The following is a 19,529-nucleotide window of genomic DNA, read 5'->3' as shown; positions in this document are numbered from 1 at the left end:
ATGCATCAGTGTTCTGAGATGCTTCCATTTTCCCAGGATTCTTTTGAAGTGAATCTCTGTCAGTTTCTTTCATTTCGTGTCAGGGTTAGCAAATGCAGGCGTTAACAGGTTTGTTTCTTCATCACAAGACTAGCCTGTTGAAGTTATTCTCACAGCAGTACATTCACTGGTAATTCATAACCAACATCAAACATGATTCATTGATCATGCATTCATTGATCACCTAACTAACTACACCAGCGGACCACTGTTAGAAGAGCATTTTCAGATAAATAGTTTTGGCAAAGAGGAGCTACATTTGCAATTAGATAGCCACCAATTGGAGATTAAAATGAAGAGAGGAAAATCATTGGTCATTTTCTCTTTGTAATTTTGTTTAATTAAAAGCCCTGATCAGAATTAGGACGCGAGACATCCTCTATCTGCAGTCGAATCAGTACTTTGAGTGTTTGACCTGAGTGAAACATGCTTTAACAAACACACAAGCACTCAAATATACACAATTCTTTATCAAAGCGTCACAGAATAACAATCTTCCCCCTTTTCTACTAAAAGCCTGTTTGTTGCATTAATGGGGTTTTGTTCTTATGCGTCGTTTTTATCTTTTTATGTTGCTGTTTTAAACATGCTTTTTGGCTTGGATGAATAGTGACCTAAAGTTTTTGATATTTCATGACTGGAAAATATAGGTAATCACAAATGAATCGCAATCGATTCTATAGTCTCATCACAAACCTTTAAAAATATATCTCTATAAATATTGTAATGTGTTTGATAAAATGAGGAAACTTTGAGTTTATGGGATTGACTCATTGATCTTCTCAAACTAACAGTAATTCAAAGTGACTGTTTGACTTACAACACTATCTATGATCAGACTACGTTTGAAACGGTTTACTATCGTACTCCGCTCTGCTAGATCAACCAGTGACAGTACAGCAGAATGCATCAATCATTTTATTAAGTAACTATTCCGAATCATTTTCACATGTGTCTCAAAGCAGTCCCAAACCCTTCATGGTGACTATCCTGAGCTGTGATGGCAAACACCACAGACAGGACAGATGTCAAGTCAAGAGCCTCCAAAAACAATCAGTCACTTATGAAACGTCTACTGTAATATAATGAAATATTTGTGATTTATATGTTGCAGACATTTATGACATCTACCAGCAGAGGCCAACTGGACCACACTAACCAGCCCGACCTGAACCCCAGATCACCGCCATCTATAAAGGCTGGAGTTTGACCATTGGCGTATTAAGAAAAGTGGACTATTATGCTTTCAAATGTATATAAGAAAGAAAGTTTTGAATGATGCAATGACCGACTGCCTTTATGCCATTATGTTCCACTTGTATTTCTCATTAAGATGACAATATGTCGCATAGATCCACACTGTTTCATCAGAGATTTCCCTGCAGGTGCAGTCCCTAGATCCCAGGTCACGTGTGTCCACACGCAGTGACCTCCGGTAGCGGCGTTTGCTCCGGTAACACTCCCTGAGGAGCCGTCTGCACAGATCGACCGGACGCCACGCAGTTCTTCTGTAATTCCACTCCAAACACAGGGGGGGCGCTCTGCAACTGTTTCCGGTACTGCACAAAGCTGCACGTCTTCAGAACGAGGGCCAGGATGTTCTTGGCCATAAGTATCCCAGACACTCTGTTGTCCTTATAGAGGAGCATATTCCCTCCACGGATGAAGAGAGTGACGACGTTAATGGTGACCAAACTCAGAATGGGGTAGAGCATCATCTTGTGAGGACTGATGTTGATGCCCTGCATGCTGATCTCGCTCAGGGACACACAGGGCAGCACTAAAAGAAGAATATAACAGTAGAAAAACATCAGTCCTTCCGCCCACAGAGGAAGGCCTTTCTTTTGCGGCTCCCACAGGTTGGCCTGGATGTCCAAAACATCCAACAGATCCACCACCACCCAGAACAAGCGGTTTCTGATCTCCTCCTTCTTCTTGAAAGCCTTCACGTAATCCATGTGGTCGATAGCGACCAGGATCACGAACAGCATGGGAATGCAGATGGACAGCAGGAGCGTCAGAGCTTTCCGGGCCAAGGCATCCAGGCTTTTGCGGTCAGCCTTGTAGTTCTGGTAAACAAAATACACCTTAATCTCCAAGACGAAAATGTAAAGGAACCAAAGTATCATGGCGTATCCGCGTTTAGCCGTCCTCACCTCTGCACCCACCCACACCGCCACGTATCTCAGCACGATGAGGAAACACAGCTCGCCCACCGTCACCATGATGCAGATGCCGATCTTCCTCGGCCCGTGGTTCTGCTCCACGAGGTAGGCGTCCATCAGAGCCATGCTGCTCATGATGATGATGGTGGACAAGCAGACGTGGGGCTTGTTGGTGGGAGGAGGCGGCACCATCGTGACCCGGGCCGGCGGACCCTTGCAACTCTTCCCTGATGGGCCGGTTCTGGGAGACTCCTCGAGGAGCACTGGAGACACTGGGAGCGCTCAGACTCTTCTTCCCCACAACACTGCTCCCATGGCTGAGGTCCAGGGTTCACTAGCTGGACACAAACAAAACCACTTCCATCACCAACATGCACAAACCATCATGTTTAGGTACAATCTTCAAAAATCTCTAGTCTGACAGTGTTTTGGCCCCAGTTTCAGAGTCTGCACCGCTGCATTAAAAATATAAATTTTTTGTGGCCATCAGCCAGACACAGATGCATTTAATGTACTCTCAGAGGAGACATTTAAAAGAAACCAACTGGACACCTACTTTCTCCTCTGTGTGAAGTCCTTCATAATGACGAGCTGTGGACCGTCCTCATATGTGTGTGTGCTCGCTGAGAACAGATTAGTGCTGTAATCCATATGAAAAGTGACAGCAAACACGCACAGTTCTTCCCTGGTTGTGTTGTATCCTGCGGTCCAGCATGTCTTTTCAAATTACAGTCCACAAAAATCCCAAATGCCTCAGATGTAATCCACTTAAGTTTGGAGTGTGCAGAAAGGCGTCTCGGGGGGGGTTTGGTTTCAGGGAAAAGCAGACTAAAGCTAAATCACTTTTTGGCTTCAGACTAAAAACTTACAGCTAGAGCAGGGAAGTTATTTTAGATGGAAATCCACTTACTGTAGCGTGACACCGCCAAGGTGTGCTGGTGATCGCCTCCGTGGTTCATGTGTGTGTGCGCGGTTCTTTGTCCTGTGAATGCAGATGCCGTGGGATTGAGTGTGTCCTGACCGCTCGTCCTCAGATCTGTCAGCTGTGGATCTGCTCTTCTCCAGCACACACTCTCTTCTGCGGATCTGAGCCTCGACGCGCTGCATCGGGAAAACCAGGAATGCTGGCGGTATGAGCAAGGAATCTCTCTCCCTCTTTTCCATGTGTGTTAATGAGGTGTGTGTTCGCTTGCTTCTCCCTCTGCCTGCTCTCCTCAGACACTGACACAATGTGGCTCCTTCAACTCTCTCTCTCTCTCTCTCTCTCTCTCTCTCTCTCTCTCTCTCTGTCTCTCTCTCTCTCTGTCTCTGTTTCTCTCTCTCTCTGTCTCTCTCTCTCTCTGTCTCTCTCTCTCTCTCGCTCTCTCTCTGATTCAGATTCACATAGCCTTATTTGGCTTGGTAAAAAAGGATAAAAAAGCACTGCTAAAGCATTGTAACAAATACATGTTCACACACAAATACACACAGTAAAGGAAGGCACTAATGAAGAGAATCGCTGTGATGGGGTCAGTAGATGTTTGTGATGCTGAAAGCTTGAATACTACAGGGGTCTCAATGACTTATACATGCTTCCAGAATGTTGCACATTCCTTTATTTGTGAATATTTGACTGATTCTGCCCTGCATGATTTATTTATAGATCATAGATTTGAGTTAGACCAGCGGCTGCAGATCGTTCCAGTCTCAATGCCGGTTCATTGATGTAGATATTGAAAAATCTCAGCTTTGTCTCTCTATGTTCCTGGGAAAGATTTTTTTTGTTGCTAGTTTTAATTCCATTGTCATTTACTTTCAGTGTGTATTGATTTAATGAGGTTGTTTCCTAAACCACCTACTATAGGTTTGTAAAATAATCCTTGGCGCCAGTCTGAATCCAATAAAGTTAATGAAACATGCAGATATTTTGCCTGTAATTTGGGCAGTATGTTTTTTAGTTAATTAAAGTATGTGACATGTTGATGTGATCATTATTTTTGTAAGAGTATTTTTTTTCCTACTATGGAAGTCAATGGGACCAGTTAACTGTTTGATTATGACATTCTTCAAAATATCTTCCTTTGTGTTTAGCAGAAGAAAGAAATTCATACAGTTTTGAAACTTGAGGGTGAGTAAGTGATGACAGAATTTTCATTTTAAAGTGAACTATCCCTTTAAACGCACTGAACACGGTTCTCTGCATAAGACGCAACAGTCTGACATAAATTCACATTTTTGATATTTCAAAACACTGCCATTCAAAATGACACTACATTAGCTGATTGGCCAATACATGTACATGTGACCTGGCCAAACACCTCGATGGTTCACTGTTAACACTTCAGTCAGGATGTAAGCACTATGAAAAGACCACTTTATTATTTTTCTTGCCTCTTTCTTTTGGCTCTAAATTATCTTTTTTCAGTTTACTGTTTTTTTTGTGAGCATATTTTTGTTCAGTCCAATGTAAATATATCTCAGACTTGTTTGGTGAAAAAAAAAATGTATCTACAAATATTTCTTTGCATGTAAACAATCTGAAGAATTTTCTACAATTTGAACTATTTTAGTATTATGTGCTTCTCATTATGCCCAACAGTGTGTAGTTGGTAGGGTTGGGTACCGAAACGCGGTGCCAATAGGGAACCGGTTCCGACGTAAACGATAGTGTAACGATGAGGCAAGGATGAAGTGGAGAGAGAATCCACGTGCCAGCACTACTTTAATGAAACAAACAGGTAATCCAGGGCAAACAACAGAACATGGAACTCAGGACAGGAACAAGGAACAGCAAACAGCTACAACGACCGACAAACAACAACTGAAGCACAGAGGTTTAAATACACAGGCAAACAAGCTAAACAAGATAACAAGGGGGTGTGGTTAATCAGAAACACCTGGGGAGACTAATAAACAAGAAAAACTACAAAGGACTACAAAACATGGCACAGAACAGGAAATAAAAAAAGCCCACACAAGACAAGGGGAACACAAGACAGGAATCATGACATAACCCCCCACTTAGGGAGCGGATTCCAGGCGCTCCTCAGGAAACAGTTCAGGAGGGTGGTGGAGCGGAGGCGGGCCCGGGGGCGGGATGGAAGGCCAGGCCCGTGGAGCAGAAGAGGGCCTGGAGACTGTGGTAGGACGGGAGGATAGGGCGGAGCAGGCAGTGCAGGCGGCCAGGGCGGAGACGACCCTTCAGGAGGCCAGGGCGGAGACGACCCCTCAGGAGGCCAGGGCGCCAGGGAGGAGACGACCCTTCAGGAGGCCAGGGCGCCAGGGAGGAGACGACCCTTCAGGAGGCCAGGGAGGAGACGACCCTTCAGGCGGCCAGGGAGGAGACGACCCTTCAGGCGGCCAGGGAGGAGACGACCCTTCAGGCGGCCAGGGAGGAGACAACCCTTCAGGCGGCCAGGGCAGAGACGACCCTTCAGGAGGCCAGGGAGGAGACAACCCTTCAGGAGGCCAGGGAGGAGACGACCCTTCAGGCGGCCAGGGAGGAGACGACCCTTCAGGAGGCCAGGGAGGAGACGACCCTTCAGGAGGCCAGGGCGGAGACGGCCCTTCAGGAGGCCAGGGAGGAGACGACCCTTCAGGTGGCCAGGGAGGAGACGACCCTTCAGGAGGCCAGGGCGGAGACGACCCTTCAGGAGGCCAGGGCGGAGACGACCCTTCAGGAGGCCAGGGAGGAGACGACCCTTCAGGTGGCCAGGGAGGAGACGACCCTTCAGGAGGCCAGGGCGGAGACGACCCTTCAGGTGGCCAGGGAGGAGACGACCCTTCAGGAGGCCAGGGCGGAGACGACCCTTCAGGAGGCCAGGGCGGAGACGACCCTTCAGGAGGCCAGGGAGGAGACGACCCTTCAGGAGGCCAGGGCGGAGACGACCCTTCAGGAGGCCAGGGCGGAGACGACCCTTCAGGAGGCCAGGGAGGAGACGACCCTTCAGGAGGCCAGGGCGGAGACGACCCTTCAGGAGGCCAGGGAGGAGACGACCCTTCAGGAGGCCAGGGCGGAGACGGCCCTTCAGGAGGCCAGGGAGGAGACGACCCTTCAGGAGGCCAGGGCGGAGACGACCCTTCAGGAGGCCAGGGCGGAGACGACCCTTCAGGAGGCCAGGGAGGAGACGACCCTTCAGGTGGCCAGGGAGGAGACGACCCTTCAGGAGGCCAGGGCGGAGACGACCCTTCAGGAGGCCAGGGAGGAGACGACCCTTCAGGAGGCCAGGGCGGAGACGGCCCTTCAGGAGGCCAGGGAGGAGACGACCCTTCAGGAGGCCAGGGAGGAGACGACCCTTCAGGAGGCCAGGGCGGAGACGACCCTTCAGGCGGCCAGGGAGGAGACGACGCTTCAGGCGGCCAGGGCGGAGACGACCCTTCAGGAGGCCAGGGCGGAGACGACCCTTCAGGAGGCCAGGGAGGAGCAGACGGTTCGTTTCGGTGAACGAAAATTTCGGTGCCTGATTTCGATGCCTGACTTTTTTTTACCGCCCCCTGTAAAACACCTCGCGGCACGAATGTTCCAATAAAACATCTCCAATTAACCAGCAGAGCATTCATTTCGTTCGTTTGTTAAATAAGACACGATCTAGCGCTGAAATGTGTTTTTTAAATAAAGTGATCAAAGTGCTCGTTGCCGCTGCGATCAGTGGCGCGCATACAGTGTTTTCTCTTGTGGCTTCACTCGTCTTCACTCGTGCACACAAACGTGTCCCTGCATGATATATAAACCACTGATGAGCATAATCGGTTTTGATGAGAGAAAAAAAACCCTGTACGAATGTGAATTAGAACCCAGAACTTCTGACACGCTTGACGAAAGTTCAAGTTCAGCAGGCTGCCAGTGTCTCTATAGAACGCAGTGTGTTTATCGTGCAATTTATACGCGAAAATGAGTTTTTACGTACATATGATACGCAGTTTTCATGTGCATTTGATGCACACTTCATTGCGTGTAATACACACGCATCCCACACCACTAATTCTACCAAAACATATAATACACACGCACCCCACACCACTACTAAACAGTAGTGGTTGTAGTGCAGTTTTGTTTTCTTCAGTACCGGTTCAAGAATCGTTTAAGCACCGGAACCGTTTAAAAAATACAGAGTAGGTACTGGTATCGGATAAAACCCAACCGATACCAAACCCTAGTAGTTGTTTAGACAAAAATCTGGTAATATGAATGAGGTGTGCATTTCGTGCAAAAGTTTAATTTTGATAATGCTATATGTAGTTTTGGTTGCAGTGCTTCATTTAGCAGGATATGTATTTTGCAGTTTGGGTGTGTGGTTTTGTGAATTGTGTTGAGTATTTTGATAAAACCAGCCTAGTTTGCAAAATTGTGTGTTAGTAATTGGAAAAAACTGTAACTGTAAAACTTAAAGGCACAACGCAGAACTTTTGGCCACTAGGGGCGCTAGACCTGTAACTTTCACGTCTAGCACCCCTAGAGGCCACAAGCGCCGCAGCACTGTCGCAAAAGTCAAGAAGACATCCACTTAACCCTCAGGGGTCTGAGGTGTTTTCTGGGTCCTGGAGGTGTTCTGATATGCTCTAACATTTGTGCTTATTTCTGTTACTTGTGACATTTTCATGACTAAAGTATTATTACACTGCATTCAGCACAAACTCTGCTACAATAATATGTCAGCAGCATGTATGTAAAAGTTTGTAGTTTTGAGATAATAACATTTATGCGTGGTTTGTGAAAATGACCAAAAAAAAAGTCACTGAAATAATGTCATGAAAGACAAACTAATTATTTCGTCGCAAGGCTTTTGAAAATTGTATCACGTAGCCTAGAATATTTGCTCCAAAACTATGTGAAAATCATCCTGAATACTCATTCAGATAAGACAATATATTGATTTAAAATTTGTATGACATGTTTTGTGTAAGAAAGCTTTATGCGAGGAGGCGTTAACCACCATGAATATTGAGTGTTTCACAGCTGAGAGAGACAAAGAGCCTCCCATAATGGCCCTATTAGGAGCTCTCAGGCACTATCATTACATTACCTTGCACAAAGAATGAGGAGATTTAAAAAAAAAATGGCTTTTTGATTGTTTGAATTTATTTACAACACAACATCATCCAAAGATACACAACAAATGGCAAAAAGCACATTATTTAACACACTGAACTAAAGACAGAGACTTAACCAGTCACACACCTTTCCTTTCCTGAAACATAGTGCATAGCCTACCTGTCATTTCCAAGGTGTTTGATTTTTCACTTTACCTCCTCATGCTCATGTTGAAGTCAGCAGGACGGGTCCCAGATAGCAAAATTGCTCTGGCCCAGTTCCGGCCCACACTTGACACTTTCATCTGGCCCACATACCGCGTGGAATGATGGCACTTGGGCGGTCCGCTCCTGTTTGCCAGATTTGGGCCACAATTAAGCCATAGCAATGCCGCATGTCAGCCGTAAACAAAACAAATGAAGCAGAACTGGGCCACATCTGGCCCAGACACCAAAATTGCTGTGGCCCAGATCTGGCCCACACTTGACACTTCCATCTGGCCCAAATACCCCGTGAAGTGTCAAGTGTGGGCCGGAACTGGGCCACAACAATATTGGTGTCTGGGCCAGATGTGGCCCAGTTCTGCTTCATTTGTTTTGTTTACGGCTGACATGCGGCATTGCTATGGCTTAATTGTGGCCCAAATCTGGCAAACAGGAGCGGACCGCCCAAGTGCCATCATTCCACGCGGTATGTGGGCCAGATGAAAGTGTCAAGTGTGGGCCAGAACTGGGCCACAGCAATTTTGGTGTCTGGGCCAGATGTGGCCCAGTTCTGCTTCATTTGTTTTGTTTACGGCTGACATGCGGCATTGCTATGGCTTAATTGTGGCCCAAATCTGGCAAACAGGAGCGGACCGCCCAAGTGCCATCATTCCACGCGGTATGTGGGCCAGATGAAAGTGTCAAGTGTGGGCCAGAACTGGGCCACAGCAATTTTGGTGTCTGGGCCAGATGTGGCCCAGTTCTGCTTCATTTGTTTTGTTTACGGCTGACATGCGGCATTGCTATGGCTTAATTGTGGCCCAAATCTGGCAAACAGGAGCGGACCGCCCAAGTGCCATCATTCCACGCGGTATGTGGGCCAGATGAAAGTGTCAAGTGTGGGCCAGATCTGGGCCAGAGCAATTTTGGTGTCTGGGCCAGATGTGGCCCAGTTCTGCTTCATTTGTTTTGTTTACGGCTGACATGCGGCATTGCTATGGCTTAATTGTGGCCCAAATCTGGCAAACAGGAGTGGACCGCCCAAGTGCCATCATTCCACGCGGTATGTGGGCCAGATGAAAGTGTCAAGTGTGGGCCAGATCTGGGCCATAGCAATTTTGGTGTCTGGGCCAGATGTGGCCCAGTTCTGCTTCATTTGTTTTGTTTACGGCTGACATGCGGCATTGCTATGGCTTAATTGTGGCCCAAATCTGGCAAACAGGAGCGGACCGCCCAAGTGCCATCATTCCACGCGGTATGTGGGCCAGATGAAAGTGTCAAGTGTGGGCCAGAACTGGGCCACAGCAATTTTGGTGTCTGGGTTAGATGTGGCCCAGTTCTGCTTCATTTGTTTTGTTTACGGCTGACATGCGGCATTGCTATGGCTTAATTGTGGCCCAAATCTGGCAAACAGGAGCGGACCGCCCAAGTGCCATCATTCCACGCGGTATGTGGGCCAGATGAAAGTGTCAAGTGTGGGCCAGAACTGGGCCACAGCAATTTTGGTGTCTGGGCCAGATGTGGCCCAGTTCTGCTTCATTTGTTTTGTTTACGGCTGACATGCGGCATTGCTATGGCTTAATTGTGGCCCAAATCTGGCAAACAGGAGCGGACCGCCCAAGTGCCATCATTCCACGCGGTATGTGGGCCAGATGAAAGTGTCAAGTGTGGGCCAGAACTGGGCCACAGCAATTTTGGTGTCTGGGTTAGATGTGGCCCAGTTCTGCTTCATTTGTTTTGTTTACGGCTGACATGCGGCATTGCTATGGCTTAATTGTGGCCCAAATCTGGCAAACAGGAGCGGACCGCCCAAGTGCCATCATTCCACGCGGTATGTGGGCCAGATGAAAGTGTCAAGTGTGGGCCAGAACTGGGCCACAGCAATTTTGGTGTCTGGGTTAGATGTGGCCCAGTTCTGCTTCATTTGTTTTGTTTACGGCTGACATGCGGCATTGCTATGGCTTAATTGTGGCCCAAATCTGGCAAACAGGAGTGGACCGCCCAAGTGCCATCTTTCCACGCGGTATGTGGGCCAGATGAAAGTGTCAAGTGTGGGCTGGATCTGGGCCACAGCAATTTTGGTGTCTGGGTTAGATGTGGCCCAGTTCTGCTTCATTTGTTTTGTTTACGGCTGACATGCGGCATTGCTATGGCTTAATTGTGGCCCAAATCTGGCAAACAGGAGCAGACCGCCCAAATGCCATCATTCCACGCGGTATGTGGGCCAGATGAGAATGATGGCACTTGGACGGCCCGCTCCTGTTTTCCAGATATGGGCCACAGATAAGCCATAGCAATGCTGCATGTCAACCTTAAACAAAACAAATGTGTGACATAGTTAATTTTAATTCTGGCTCAGATCTGATACCTTACTCTGGCCCACATACCACATGGAATGTTGGCAATTGTGCGACCCGCTCCTGTTTTCCACATTTGGGCCATAAGAAAGCCTTAGCAATGCCACATGTAACCAACAACAAACCAAATAAACCACACCTGGCAACAGTTGATTTTTACACAAACCCTGGTCTTTCCCAACATTCCTCACGTGGGCCAAAGCAGCATGGAATGGTGGCACTTTTGCAATGCACTCCTGTTTGCCAGATCTGGTCCACAAGCAGGACATTTGATCAGTCACATGTTAGCCAAGAATTAACTAAATAAACCATAACTGTGTGTGTTTGTGTGTGCGCGCGCACTAAGTGAACTCTGCATCAACAATATCAAACATACAGTAAAGAGATATGGCCCCTCTTTATGTTAAGGTAAGTTACAATCCAAACACATTTCTGAAAACATTTGCATCATTTATTAATATTGCCAAAGAACAACCCACTGCAAGTTTACATTTTCAAAACTGGAAAGCAATCTAAAAATATATATATATATAAAAAAATAAACAAACACAAAATATGTGCATAGAAAGCATTGTAGAAACTAAATAAAAATAAAACATGTTTCCAGTAGCTTTGGTCATCATTATCTCCTTGACTGGGCCCACCTTCGTCATGGCAATCTTGCAAGCCTTAATTGGATACACAAATGATAAAAACTGTTGACTCAGTAACAGAACGCTGATTATACAATAGTGTTGAAATACAAAACAAACACACACGCACAACTATTTAGAAGCCAAATTAAATAAAAAAAAAACAAATAATTTGTTTTTACTTTTTACTAATAGTGAAGCTGCAAGTTTTAAAAACTTTAAAAACAGCTCTCTATGTGCTTTAATGAAAGCAGCACATTAATACTGAATGGTGAATAAATGGACTGGAACTACCAGTGCATTAAACGGTTTGGTAACACTAGTCTTATTTGTTAACATTAGTTAATGTATTAACTAGTATTAACTAACATGAACTACATTATTTATTAAGCTTTCTTAATGTTAGTCAATCATTGTTTGTTCATGTTAGTTTACAGTGCATCAACTAATGTTAACAAATACAGCTATTGATTTTAATAATGGGTTAGTAAGCATCACAATTAACATTAACTAAGATTAATAAATGCTGTAGAAGAATGGTTCTGGCCTCATGTTAACTAAAGTAGTTAACTAATGTTAACTTGTAAAGTGTTACAAATGTTTTAATGCACACCTTGCAGCCAATCAAAATCAAGTATTCAGACAGACCATGGTATTATACACATATAGCAAAAACACAATGTAACTGACTTACAGGTGTCTTGGACCCTCCTTCGTTTCTCTCTTTCTCTTCTCCCTCCGTCTCGGTCACTTGCAAGATGAAGCCATTTTTTAATAAATGATTCTATCTCTTGATCAGTGGCCGCAGCTGTCAGTCTGTTGTTTCTGACAGTTCCTAAAAAAAGATAACATTTGTAAATGCAAGGATGGATTACACAACCTTTAAAATCTTGGGACCCAATTAGGGCCCACAAGCCAAGTGCATAGTTTGTCAGCGCCAATGTAAAGAACATTTTGGCCATGGTCAAGGACACTCTTTGCTTCCAGATGCCCAAAAGGAACAAGTTTGACACCTGCTAGGAAAATCGGACTGCGTCAGAAAATGGATTATGGATTATGAAATTATTGGTACCCCTAGATTTTTTTTAACGAGTAAAATATCTCAGAAGTATATTTCCATTATACCTTTTTTAGCACACCATGGTGAACATAGAATTGTCCAGTTATGACTTCTTGTTTCACAGGAGTTTAAATAGGAGGAAACACAGAGGCCAAATTCCCTTAATCATTCATCACAATGAGTCAAACCAAAGAATATAGTTCTGATGTGCATCAAAAGATTGTTGAGCTTCACAAAATAGAAAGTGACTCTAAGAAAGTAGCAAAAGAATTGACAATCCCCATTTTGACCATCAGGACAATAATTAAGAAGTTAATCAACTAAAGATGTTACGAATCTGCCAGGAAGAGGACGTGTGTCTATATTACCTTAATGTACGGTGAGGAGGAGAGTTTGAGTGACCAAAGAGTCTTCAAGGATCACAGATGGAGAATTGCAGAGATTACTTGAGTCTTGGGGGTCAGAAAGCCTAAACAAATATATCAAACAACCCCTACATCAAAAAACATGTTGTTTTGGGAGAGCTTCAAGAAATATCATCCTCGCTCCACCAAAAAAAAACTCCAGCATATCTGAAACGCAAGTATCAAACGCGAAACGCAAGTAACTTTGTGGGCGGATCCCGGCCGCTGACGCTATTATACCGGCGGGATAAACGACTCTTGGGTTGGTCTGAAGTAGCTTCATTATTCATGTGGTTTGGGCGTAACGTGAAATAAACCAATCAGATTTATACCCAAGTATAAATCTTATTATGGGTCGTGGTTGGATCTTCCAACACAACGGTCCAAAACAAACATAAAAATCAACATAAAAATGGGTCACTGAGCACAAAATTAAGCTTCTGCCATGACCGTCCCAGTCCCCTAAACTGAACCCTATAGAAAATGAGTGGGGTGAACTGAAGAGAAGCAGCATCAGCATGAACTTGTGAATCTGAAGGATCTGGAGAGATTCTGTAAGGAGGAATGGTCTCTGATCTCTTTTTAGTTGTTCTCCAAACTCGTCAGGCATTATAGAAGAAAACTCAGAGCTGTTATCTTTGCAAAAGATCATTATGGCCAGCGTGTTTTGGAGAAAAGCATTTATTTCATAATGTGATTTACCCCCCACTTTCAATTATTTTACTTCAATGAAAGGTTAGATTTTTGAGATTTTTAAAAAATAAAAGTTCAAAAAGATAAACAATCCAGATTTATTTTTTACAGCTATTTTTGATCATATTTACCAGGGGTGCCGTTAAGTCTGACCACAACTGTACTTGAACATTACTTGAGAATACTTCATAAAATAAACTTAAAGTATATATTTATTTAAACTAGCCTATACTTTTTCATAAGGGATGCAACAGGTAATATGGATATATCCATTGCCTGTTGCATCAGTTTCTCATTGTATGAGAGTTCCATACAGTATGTGTGGGGATGGACAGCAATGTTTGGGATTGTTTCCACAATTAAGCTTTTAGTGATAAACTGCTGGCTGCCATACCCTTGCCAGGGCAGAGCAGTACAAGTGCTTTACTGTTTACTTTTTTTTAATCAACCTTTTTTAATAATTTCGTAATCTGAGCATTAATATGCATCAAGCATGCAAGAAGTAGAGAATGGACTTATTAGACTGAAGATAGTGAAATGTATCACTTACCAGTAATTACATCTTTCAGCTGGAGTCTGTGGAAAGCTGTTTTGCCATTGATGCCACGCCAGTTGAGTTGTTTGCCAAGGGAGTTGGTAATACAGTGCCCCATAACCCGCCAAACGCTATCCTTAATGTCAACTCCTCCAATGAAGCTCAATGCAGTAATCTAAAAAAGATCATTTAAAAGCCATGGATACATGTTTTATATTAACACTACTCACAGTTACCCAATTCAGAAGAAAATTAAAAATACATTATATAGGGCTGCACAGTCAATTAATAAAATTTTAATCACGATCACGAGTAAACCACTGTCTGATCACGTGGCTTAATGAGCCAATAATCAGAGTTGTTCCCTGCACCGCGCAGCTTAGTTTCTAGATATAGAAACTAGAATGTTTTGCCGGACTGGACAAAAGCGAAGCGAACTGGACGAGAGAGACCGAGGGTGTCTGTGCGCGAGCAATAGTGCGCGAGAGAGACCGAGGGTGTCTGTGCGCGAGCAAAAGTGCGCGAGAGAGACCGAGGGTGTCTGTGCGCGAGCAATAGTGCGCGAGAGAGACCGAGGGTGTCTGCGCGCGAGCGACTTCAAATAACAAGAGACTTTTCAAATAACAATGACTCTGAATTTTATTCACCGACATCGGGATCCCACTTACATGGCTACCTACAAATAAATCAATAATTTGACACAAAATATTGATTTAAAAATGAGTTTATTGATTTAAAAACGATTGTATTGCTTCCGTTAAAGAACTAAGTTCTGTTATCAAGAAATAACAGACCGCATTCTACATTAGAATTTAACCAAGCCATGTAATAATAGGTACCGGTAGTCTATCCTAATATTAATTATAAATACAATGTATATAAAATATTATAAATACAATATAAAATAATAATAAATGATTTATTTGTATTTATTCTTTAAGGAGATGCACTGAATTTTGGTGAATAAGAGAACCTATTTTATTTTGCTGCACATATTTGTACATTAGCAGGAAATGTAGCACAATATGAATGTGAAAGCAGATATGTATAATTGGCCTATGTGACAAAAATGTGTTTTGGTTCAAATCAACAAATAATCGTGATAATTAATCGTGATCTCAATATTGATCAAAAATAATCGTGATTATCATTTTGGCCATAATCGTGCAGCCCTAACATTATATCACTTCACGCTTAGTTGGCATTTAGAAAAGTCTCATTTTTGGATACTTGCTTTCTTAACCTGTTTTCTACTGTAGGCCTGCCACTCTATCACTGATGCAGTTCCATATTCAACTTACAAGGTGAAGTTGCAGTGTCCTTGAGGTCTAGGGCCGTTGAATGCTTAAATCTGATTGGTTGACAAACGTTCTACGGTGTGCAATTATTTTCAGGGAACCGCACAGCTAAAGTAGTTCCGGCAGGTCTTGACCTCATTACAGTTCCATATCACTTTGCGTAGTTAACTGTAATAACGGAAAATAGGATACAATTCATAACAAGAAAAACTTTAAATTTAATTTAAATAAATGAAGAACAGTCATATATAATATAATCAATAGAAAATTAAACTGAATATTTAAATAAATTGATAGTCCTGCTGCACGAGTTTTTGTAATTATTGCAGATAATATAGCCTAACAAATAAATAATTATTGAAAGGCCTATACTTGTTAAAAGGGCTTTGTGTTTCATTTATTAGGCCATCTGTCACTAATAGAAAAAAAGAATGAACGAATTAATTAAAACGAATTCAATTAATAAATAAATAATAATATTGACGCACATTTCTCTCTCTCTCTCATAACTGCATTAATAACTGCATAAAGCCGGGGACACACTTACTGTAAGGCCGTGAATGTAATTTGATACTTATGACTGATCATGCGCGCGTATTCAGCGCGTTCAGTCACAGTCAGATAATGTTTCTAGTCGTTAAGTGTGTCCAGCATAACTCTGCTATCAGCGGCTCAAACCTCCGTTACTAACTCTAAAATGACGTTCTGGAATTAGCAACGGAGCATGGGTTTAGATGCGCAAGGACATACAAGAGCGTTTTAATGACAAAAACTTTACAAACGTCTTGAAATACATCATCTGAACAATATTTCGAGATGTGGTAACTGTAGTATAAGCGGAATAATTGACTCCAGGCCGTTGAATTATTATAAAAATAATGCACACCCGAGGTGTAACGGCCACGACGCAATTATTCTTTACTTGTTCATTTCGCATTCAAGTAACGTTAGCTTAGAGTTGAACTGCCATAATAATGTAACTTCGAATATAAATTATTCCATCAACTCTATCACACAACATGCGGACTCCAACTGGATATAACGAAGCAATCGCTAACAAAAAGAAACATATCGATCTTACCTTGACTTTTTGCAGTCCGTCCTCCCTCCAACTGACAATCTTCTGACGTTTGAGCGCCTTTTTCGCGCTTTCCGGCTACGTTTAAATTTAAAGGGCCGTCAAATCGTCAGTTAGATTTTTTTTTTTTTTTTTTTTCACAGACAACTACAAATGCAGTAAATATTTTATTTATACAAAATAGAGATCTAGTAGTAGTAAGTAGTAAGCCGAAGCAAAAAAGTGGGACAATTTTGTCATGAATTGTCATGGTTGAAAAAGTTATAATAATATTATTTTATCATAGCTGCTTCTGCTGATTTGTCGTTCGTTTACTCTTATATCAATTGTCAATTAGTATTATATTTTTTTTAAGAAAGATTATTTATAGCCTGAATATGACAGGTGTATAAATGTCAATTATATTTAGCCAGAAATGTAAAAACAATTCAAGGTTTATTTATTTTAAATAAAATATTTTTTATTTTTTATTTTAAAATAATAAAATATAATATTTGTTTTATTTTAATATATATATATATATATATATATATATATATATATATATATATATATATATATATATATATATATATATTAAAATATAAAAAGAAAATGTTTTATTAAATGTTAAAATATTAAAAATATAAAAAAATATTTAACATGTTTCAGGAACCGTGAATCGCAACCTTTTTGACTTCAATGTCCCCTTATATTCTCCACAACAAATCCCGTACATTTGTTATAAAAATAGCCAAATAATAAGAAATATCTTGATTTTTGATGGTTTTAGTTTTGTCATCATTTTAAGTTCTCTTGAGCCTGAGGCCCCATTGGAAGTTTGTCTGGGTCTGCTCTAGAAGTTAGATGAAGTTAGAGATAAGCAAGGTTTCACCGAGTAGGCAACAACATGTTCCTGGCTCAACATCTTTGCTGATCCTGGAACAGCATTCAACTCGACCAATTAGATTTGAAGTTTGCAGTTATGTCAAGTTTAGGCTTACAAGTAACCATGCTTCTAGATCAGTGTTATTATCATTTCCCTCTGATTGTAGGTTTAGGGTTAGGGTTAGGGTTAGGGTTAGGGTTAGGACTATTTTTAGGGTTAGGACTATTTTTAGGGTTAGGACTATTTTTATGGACAGACTGTTGTTCCAAGATGAAAAAAATATTTTGATACAGGAACATGTACTTGGCAAAATCATTGTGCCCCAAGCTTTGCACAAACAGCAACTAAAGTATCTTCTTGCACATCCCAAAACCATAAAAACTCATAAGTTTGAACCTAGACACTTAAACTTTTCTAGACACTCTACCTACAAAACATATGTCAGCAATAGCATATATGTCATAGATGTAAGTACATGTACATCCAGCCTAAGTGTCTGCTGCATCCATACTAAAAATATTGTTAAAATGTTGTTTCAAAAATATTCAGGCCATTACAGTTTCAAACTCTTTCCTTTTTAAGCTAAATTAGCCATTGTCAGAAGTGTTGCATCCAAGCCATGAATGGACGGACCACTTTTGGTTCCCATCCAGATGAGCCAGTGCTCACTGTGCCATATCTTTGCCCAAACTGGCCCAGATATGTTTTAAGATAACTGGGCCACATTTGCAGCATTATATGTGGGACACTTTTGGCTCACATCCAGATGAGCCAGTGCTCACTGTGCCACATCTTTGCCAAAACTGGCCCAGATATGTTTTAAGATAACTGGGCCACATTTGCAGCATTATATGTGGGACACTTTTGGCTCACATCCAGATGAGCCAGTGCCACTGTGCCACATCTTTGCCAAAACTGGCCCAGATATGTTTTAAGATAACTGGGCCACATTTGCAGCATTATATGTGGGACACTTTTGGCTCACATCCAGATGAGCCAGTGCTCACTGTGCCATATCTTTGCCAAAACTACCCCAGATATGTTTTAAGATAACTGGCCCACATTTGCAGCATTATATGTGGGCCACTTTTGGCTCATATTCAGATGAGCTAGCTAGTGCCACTGTGCCATATCTTTGCCAAAACTGGCCCAGATATGTTTTAAGATAACTGGCCCACATTTGCAGCATTATATGTGTGCCACTTTTGGCTCACATCCAGATGAGCCAGTGCCACTGTGCCACATCTTTGCCAAAACTGGCCCAGATATGTTTTAAGATAACTGGCCCACATTTGCAGCATTATATGTGGGCCACTTTTGGCTCACATCCAGATGAGCTAGCTAGTGCCACTGTGCCATATCTTTGCCAAAACTGGCCCAGATATGTTTTAAGATAACTGGCCCACATTTGCAGCATTATATGTGGGCCACTTTTGGCACACATCCAAATGAGCCAGTGCTCACCGTGCCACATCTTTGCCAAAACTGGCCCAGATATGTTTTAAGATAACTGGCCCACATTTGCAGCATTATATGTGGGCCACTTTTAGCTCACATCCAGATGAGCCAGTGCTCACTGTGCCATATCTTTGCAAAAACTGGCCCAGATATGTTTTAAGATAACTGGCCCACATTTGCAGCATTATATGTGGGCCACTTTTGGCTCACATACAGATGAGCCAGTGCTCACTGTGCCACATCTTTGCCAAAACTGGCCCAGATATGTTTTAAGATAACTGGGCCACATTTGCAGCATTATATGTGGGCCACTTTTGGCTCACATCCAGATGAGCCAGTGCTCACTGTGCCACATCTTTGCCAAAACTGGCCCAGATATGTTTTAAGATAACTGGGCCACATTTGCAGCATTATATGTGGGCCACTTTTGGCTCATATCCAGATGAGCCAGTGCTCACTGTGCCATATCTTTGCCAAAACTGGCCCAGATATGTTTTAAGATAACTGGCCCACATTTGCAGCATTATTTGTGGGCCACTTTTGGTTCACATCCACATGAGCCAGTGCTCACTGTGCCACATCTTTGCCCAAACTGGCCCAGATATGTTTTAAGATAACTGGCCCACATTTGCAGCATTATATGTGGGCCACTTTTGGCTCACATCCAGATGAGCCAGTGCTCACTGTGCCACATCTTTGCCCAAACTGGCCCAGATATGTTTTAAGATA

The 19,529-nt window shown here is 42.8% G+C and overlaps 1 protein-coding gene and 1 long non-coding RNA gene across 3 annotated transcripts; both read right to left on the bottom strand.

The window, feature by feature from the left end:
• Positions 1-945: 945 nt before the first annotated feature.
• LOC307010542 (transmembrane protein 121) lies at positions 946-3,334 on the bottom strand. Its single transcript, XM_079635330.1, has 2 exons — positions 2,761-3,334; positions 946-2,542 (listed from the first exon to the last, which is right to left on the bottom strand). The coding sequence occupies exon 2, from the start codon at positions 2,394-2,396 to the stop codon at positions 1,446-1,448; it is 951 nt and encodes a 316-aa protein (XP_079491456.1). The 5' UTR covers positions 2,397-2,542; positions 2,761-3,334; the 3' UTR covers positions 946-1,445.
• Positions 3,335-11,313: 7,979 nt separating this feature from the next.
• Positions 11,314-16,547, bottom strand: LOC307010785. 2 transcript variants are annotated; one of them, XR_013800269.1, is made up of 5 exons: positions 16,478-16,547; positions 14,114-14,273; positions 12,835-12,935; positions 12,101-12,241; positions 11,314-11,442 (listed from the first exon to the last, which is right to left on the bottom strand). It is a non-coding gene; the product is annotated as an uncharacterized lncRNA (long non-coding RNA). The 2 variants fall into 2 exon arrangements; XR_013800270.1 differs by lacking the exon at positions 12,835-12,935.
• Between the last annotated feature and the right edge of the window lie 2,982 nt (positions 16,548-19,529).

This window comes from Phoxinus phoxinus (assembly GCF_949152265.1).
Source record: "Phoxinus phoxinus genome assembly, chromosome: 14".
NCBI lineage: Eukaryota > Metazoa > Chordata > Actinopteri > Cypriniformes > Leuciscidae > Phoxinus > Phoxinus phoxinus.
Note: the sequence above shows the minus strand (reverse complement) of the source record. Positions and strands in the feature narration are given on the sequence as shown.

Coding starts and splice junctions, on each gene's coding strand:
- LOC307010542 (XM_079635330.1), bottom strand. CDS start 2,396: ATGGTGCCGCCTCCTCCCACCAACAAGCCCCACGTCTGCTTGTCCACC.